General features: G+C 40.5%; 1 protein-coding gene across 1 annotated transcript in view; it reads left to right on the forward strand.

Moving 5' to 3' along the window:
- The window catches only part of LOC104347677 (argonaute RISC catalytic component 3), a 30,339-nt gene extending 23,646 nt beyond the window's left edge, over positions 1–6,693 (forward strand). Inside the window, exons 13-19 of the mRNA XM_086479773.1 lie at positions 34–193; positions 1,391–1,481; positions 2,309–2,503; positions 2,853–2,987; positions 3,636–3,737; positions 5,378–5,577; positions 6,196–6,693. Of these exons, the coding sequence (XP_086335899.1) occupies positions 34–193; positions 1,391–1,481; positions 2,309–2,503; positions 2,853–2,987; positions 3,636–3,737; positions 5,378–5,577; positions 6,196–6,304 (992 nt within the window). The 3' untranslated portion in view covers positions 6,305–6,693. The remainder of the gene's footprint in view (positions 1–33; positions 194–1,390; positions 1,482–2,308; positions 2,504–2,852; positions 2,988–3,635; positions 3,738–5,377; positions 5,578–6,195) is intronic.

The raw sequence follows: 6,693 nt of genomic DNA on the forward strand, positions 1-6,693 counted from the left end.
GACTCAGGTTAAATCCTAATATTTACTTCTCAGCGGAGGTGAAGCGTGTGGGAGATACACTGTTGGGAATGGCCACGCAGTGTGTTCAAGTCAAGAACGTCATTAAAACGTCTCCACAGACCCTATCAAATCTGTGCCTGAAGATCAACGTTAAACTGGGAGGAATCAACAACATCCTTGTACCTCATCAACGGTAAGGCTCTTTGTGGAAACTGATTTGGGTTTTGTTTTAACAGATGTGGTTACGGTTGCTGCTGAGCACCTAAAACTTAAACTTGGCCAAGTTTTAATTCTTCTGGTAATAATATTTGATATTTGAGGTAGAATTCAGTTTTTTTCTAGCATGGGCTCTGAGTGGTTGTTGGCCTGTGAGTTATGTCTTAAGCCAAGGTTCTTTTCAAATGTTTGATCAGTATCAAAAATTTGAAGAGAAACTGCAGCTCTAGAGATGTTGAACTATTGATCAGAAGATTTTGCATGTGTAAGAGCATACAACACATTGCAGAATGTAACTGTTGGACATATCCATGTGCTTTTAATAAGGGTAGAAGAATACTAGAGGCATCTTCTCTCGCTATAATAGGCTGAGTAATTCGGCTCACGCTTGTTCTTTGCATGGCTATTCTCTGTTCTGCGTTTGAATGTGTACTCCAGCTGCTTTCATGCCTTCCATGAGAAGGTTTTAAGTCCAGCCCATGTGTGCTCCCATCTTTCTCACATGGATCGTTCTGGAGAGGCAGAATAGCTTTTGGTCCTGAAGAGCAGAAATTCGGATTGACTCTAGCCTTTACTAGAGCGTATCTGTTCTTTGAGTGGAAATAAGTGTAACGCAAGGTAGCAAGCTAGAAAAACTTGTGGAGTGCAAGTTTTAAGAATTCTTTCCCGAGGCTTCCTGAGTGCTTGGAATCGAAGTTTAAATGTGAAACAATGGTGTGTGGAAGAATATTTTAAAGGCACTGGGAGACCATCCTGTGGCTTAAATCCTGTAAGCCGGAATAATGCGTGTGCTACTGCACCCGGCCATCTATCGCGTGGCGGATGCGGTACCGAAGGGGCGCTCAGCTGCCCTCTAAGCACTGGTGTAATCAGCCTGCGGAATGGTGGCTCCTGTAAGAAGCTGTCTGTACTGCTCCGGTGGAGCTCTATGGCTTGTCTCCACGAGAGTCACGCCACAGTTAAATGGCCGTGTCTTTTGGAATGACTGCTCTGGTGGTTTCCAGGTTCACATCTTGCGCACAAAGTTTGCGTTGTTTAGGCTTGGCCAGAGTACCTGATAAGAAGGCTTCTCTGTGCGGCTTAGCTGAAATGGAAACAAAACCCCATGTTGAGCAATAACCTTGTGCCAACTGTTCATCTGCAAGTGTGACTTAGCACTTTTTTCTTTTTGAAGACCTTCTGTGTTCCAGCAGCCAGTGATCTTTTTGGGAGCCGATGTCACTCACCCTCCTGCTGGAGATGGAAAGAAGCCTTCCATAGCTGCTGTAAGTGTTGTTGAATTAGCGCTGTCTTTTCATTTTAGGTAGATGTTAGAATAGTAAATGCATTCTTCCAGGGCTTACGCCGGTTCTTTGTACACATTTCCAGTGTTATTAAAAAATCATGTCTTTAAATGAAAAACACTTGCTTGACACTTCAGACTGTTTTCTTACCTTTTTTATTTCTCAACCAAGGTAAAATGGCAGTCATGTTAAATAATACGTTTTTGCATAACTATTCTAAAGGAAATAATGCAGCTTGTGATGTTAGTAACATTTTTGTATTTTTAAAGGAGAAAAAGTTAATGGCCTGGTTTGGCAGAAATGTTTTTTATACTCTTGCCTTTTGTATTGGTACAGTCCAGGAGATCAAGGTGGTGGCTGGACGCTTGGTCAGTCCCTTCCTATTTTGTCCCCTCGGTATTTTACATGGCATTAATTGCAGTTACAGAAACTGTGTCCTTGTTTAAAGTAATTAAGGCAAACTGCAGTGTTTCTCGGGGTAAAAGGTGAGAAAACTTCAAAGAAAAAATGTCTGTGTCTGGACTACAAGAATATGCATTAGTGTGCTGTCAACAGAGGGGAAGACTCCCAAGACAGATAAATTCTGCGGATGTGTTTTGGGGTGCTTGGAGGACAAGTTTTATACCTCTTTTCAAAAGATGTTAAACCTGTACTTACTATAAGTTCCAGTTAAAAATATTACTGTGGTGGTTGTTTTAACGTAAGCATCTCTTACTTGAAAATTGCTGCCTTTTTTTTTTTAACTATTATTTTGGGGGGGAATATAGATTTGATCTTAAAGCCTTTACTTGTGTAATCTTCTCCTGAAGGTTGTAGGTAGTATGGATGCTCATCCAAGCCGGTACTGTGCCACGGTGAGAGTTCAGCGACCCCGGCAGGAAATCATCCAAGATCTAGCCTCCATGGTGAGAGAGCTTCTCATCCAGTTCTACAAGTCAACACGGTTCAAGCCCACACGTATCATCTTCTATAGGGACGGGGTCTCTGAAGGACAGTTTCGACAGGTTGGTTCATTTGTGGGTTTCCTGAAGGACTGTGTTACTACACAGTAACTCCCGTTCTCGTAGTTGAACAGCTGTACTGTTGGAGTTGCTTACATTTATACCAAGATACCACAAAATAATTGAGACTTTTAAGGAGAGAATTTCTTAAGCATGTTGAGTAAGAAAAGTGGCAGCTTCTTTCCTGCCTGGGAAGGAGAGATCTTAGAACTTGGGAAACAATGTGTTTCTAAGAACTTCTTGAGATTACTAATTGTGTGGCAAAGTTGCACAACTGCAAGCCATTTATTAGGTGTTGTGTGTAGAATACAATGGAAGGAAAACCTGAACTATTCTGTTCTTTCCCTTGTAGGTTTTGTATTACGAACTGCTAGCCATTAGAGAAGCCTGCATCAGTTTGGAGAAAGATTACCAGCCTGGAATAACCTATATTGTGGTGCAGAAGCGACATCATACACGATTGTTCTGTGCTGACAGAACAGAAAGGGTAATCATTGCCCCCTCTCATAGTAGCCTTCTGTGAAAAGCTTGATGTCGAGCACTTACGCTGCTGGAGAAAGTACTGACGTAGGCTTCTCTGTCAGTCTGATTGTCTTTGCATTCAGGGAAGATGTTGAATTGACAAGCACAAAATGTGGCCCCAAATTGAGAAATCATTGACCTCAAGTATTTAAAGAAAAAAAAGTCCCCATCAAGCTTTGTCATGTTGCACAGTGGTACTCGTCTTTGTCAGTGAACTGTAGCTAATATTCATGTGACTAACTAGGACCAAGTCTACAGCAGTTGCAATAGAAGAAAATACAAACTGATGGAACCCTTAACTTTTCCGTTCTTCTGAGGGAGTCAATCCAAACTCATGCTGACAATTCTAAAAACAAATGTGCAGCTCTTCTGTGTTTCTGAGGTTGAAAGTTCCAAAGTGCCATAGGTGCAGTGTTCTGGGTCGAGATGGTAGAGTGCTGTAAAGTGTCCTTGTCAAGTGTCCTAGGCTACTGTATCGACGCCTTCCAAACAGTGCTGAGGCAGTTCATTTGCTGAAACCTTACATGTGTTGAATAGAAACTTTTATTTTTAATGACAGTTGAGACACATAAGCAGTTGTTAGCTGCACTTTTTCACAAAACTTTTTCTCTAGGTTGGACGAAGTGGCAATATTCCAGCTGGAACAACTGTAGATACAGACATTACACATCCATATGAGTTTGATTTTTACCTCTGTAGCCATGCTGGAATACAGGTACGATTGCTTCTTTGTAAGTAAATGTGAGTTTAGAACATGTTGGGTTTCTCCCTTTCGTGACACTTGTGTTTACCAACAGTTATTTAGTAGGGAAATGTCATTGAGTTCAGTTTTGTCTGAGATGTCACGTTATTGCGGGACTGATAGTGTTGTTTGCTTAAGAGGTGGCCTCTGCCACACCTTTAAAACTTGCATTGATGTCAAGTGATGCTTTTTAAAGTTTATTTTAAAGAGGTCACTCTACTTCATACTTTATTTCTGAAAATAAAGCTTGCTACGTTTATGATTTATAGCTACAATGCCATTAATGTTGAATCATGTTTTCAAATGTAAAAGTTTGAAAGACTGAAGGCAATGTTTGAGTATTTGCTGACTAAATGCAGACTGGTGGATTATAAGCTGTGGAAATTAAATCCAACAATGTGGTGGTATTGCCAGCAATACAGTAGAGTCAACTTAATGACAAAAATTGTATCGGGATAAAAATGGAAAAAATCTAACTCTTTAAATTTTTATCATGTCCAACCACATTGTCATAAGTTTTGTTTAGGTTGTGCAGGCAGTTCAGTTTTCAATCATTGCAAATATTTTTTATTCAGGAGTTCAAAACTTCTGCTGCTTTTCTTCACTTATGTGTCTGTCTATACACTAGGTCTGGGCAGGCTAGTTTTTGGCCCCTTGGAAAAGAAATAGTATCAATATAAGTTGAAGCAGAAATGCCAGATGTAGCTACAGCTCGTTGTTGTTAATATAGCAAGCCACAAAGGCATCTCAACTAAATCGATACTTTATATATATTAAAAAAAATAATAAATTTCTAGCCTGGCTAAAACACAGCTGTTGATGTAATTCAGTAACGCTGTAAGATTTAACTCCAGTGCATCACACCTTTTGTGTGGTAAAAGGGGGAAAGCAGCAGGAAAGAGGAGTGCTCACTCCAAAAGTGCCTTTCAAAGTAAATGCCAGTCAGTCACCTAGTAGAGGACTTCTAGGAGTTCCTAAGAACTGTACTCAGTATTCAGTAGCTGTTAATGATCTGTAAGGAAACGTTAAAGAACTGGTGGTGAAAGCTGGTATCTGGGAGGAACCTTGACAGGAGTGAGGGGTAAAAATCTGATTCAGCATAATGCCAATGCAATTCTTGAACCGGCAGGAAAGGCAGCATTGTGTGGAAGTAAGAAGGTGTATGTTTTTGTGTAGAACTTTGTAGGTAACTTCTGAAATACTGGAGCCTTTTCTCATGTTCATACTTTAAATTAGGGTGCTAAGGAACTGTAAAGCAGCAGTTGTTTCTCTGAGGAATGTGTCTCAGTGAGAAACAGTTTTAATTGAAGGTAGTTAATAGGTGGTATAATCGTGGTTTAGTCACGTTGGGAGCAAGTTTTGATTGTTGAGGGTTTTCTAGGAGGCATGTGGCTTTTTTTTCCAGGCAAGGATAATTAAAGCAACATAATAATGTAAATGTTAGACTTCTTACTCATCTTTAAACACATTTAGGGCTGATGTGAGACTGAATTTTCTTTGGCTGCTTTTATGTAGGAGCTCAAACTAGACAGTCTGGCCCTTTCTGAACTTAAAAATCTGATTTGATTGTATGGAAAAGCCAGATGAGTGAATTGATGTTCCCTTCTTCTTAGGGTACCAGCCGTCCCTCACACTATCATGTTTTGTGGGATGATAACTGTTTTACTGCAGATGAACTTCAGCTGCTGACTTACCAGCTCTGCCACACATACGTGCGCTGTACACGATCGGTTTCTATACCTGCACCAGCGTATTATGCTCACTTGGTAGCATTCAGAGCACGATACCATCTTGTGGACAAAGAACATGACAGGTAAATGAAAATGCGTGCTTAAGTTTTTGTCCCTGTTGGTCTTTGCTCCATTGTCAGGCATATAAAGCCATCTGACTGTAGGTAATTACTGCTCATTTTGCAGTTAATTTTTGTTACCTCTGGGACTAGTCTGAAGATTATCATTCCTGACAGCTGCTGCTCAGTATCGGACAAGAGTGGGCTGGTGGATTCTTCTGAGTAACACTCAGATTAAAAGAATTTAGTTTCATGGTGTATTCTGTTATTTCTTTGATGTGGTCTGAGGGAATCAAGCCACGCGTTTAGTTTTTTGCTTTAGAATTAGAGTAGTCGTGAGCGAAGCAAATGTGAAGTGCCTTCCACTTGCCTAACTCTGCTTTGTATGTCAGAAGTGTTTTATAACCTTCAAGACATCAATATATTTGTAACAGGATTATTTTTCGATGGACAAACTGATCAACTAAGGTAAAGGGATTTGTCAAAAGCCCTGAGGTTACTGGGTGAATAGACAAGTAGATCTTTCTCAGTATCCAGGTCTATTACTATTGCCACTCTCCTAAACATTGAAGAGACGTGAAGGTGGCTTTTTGAATTAATATGATCAACAGCCCTGCTTGTCTTTCTCTGGTTTTCTTGCAGTGCTGAAGGAAGCCATGTTTCAGGACAAAGCAATGGGAGAGATCCACAGGCCCTGGCGAAGGCTGTACAAATTCACCAAGACACCTTACGCACGATGTACTTCGCTTAAGTCAATAAAACGGGAGCATACTCACTGAAAGGAAGAACTGAACAATTAAGCCACATACGATGTATGTTTCCAGTGGGGTTGGTTTATGGGGTGTGCCTCCGACCGTGCTGAAGGTGACACTGTGCAGGGGCGAGAGGCTAACCCTTAAATTGACACAAGGAAGATTGTTTACTTCATCGAGGAACACGGCACTATTATGCAATATGAAACCAGCCAACTGCTTTTTTGGCACGGAAGCACCGCCATCATATTTTATTTTTTATTTCTCGTAGTTTAACCCTTTTATGCCTTTACCTCAAGTTGCTCGGCAGCACAACTATCTTTGCAAAAAACCAACAACCTAATAATAATAAAATAAAAAAACGGATGGTGTAACTTAAAAAAAAAAA

Source organism: Leptosomus discolor, chromosome Z (assembly GCF_034619465.1).
Source record: "Leptosomus discolor isolate bLepDis1 chromosome Z, bLepDis1.hap2, whole genome shotgun sequence".
NCBI lineage: Eukaryota > Metazoa > Chordata > Aves > Leptosomiformes > Leptosomidae > Leptosomus > Leptosomus discolor.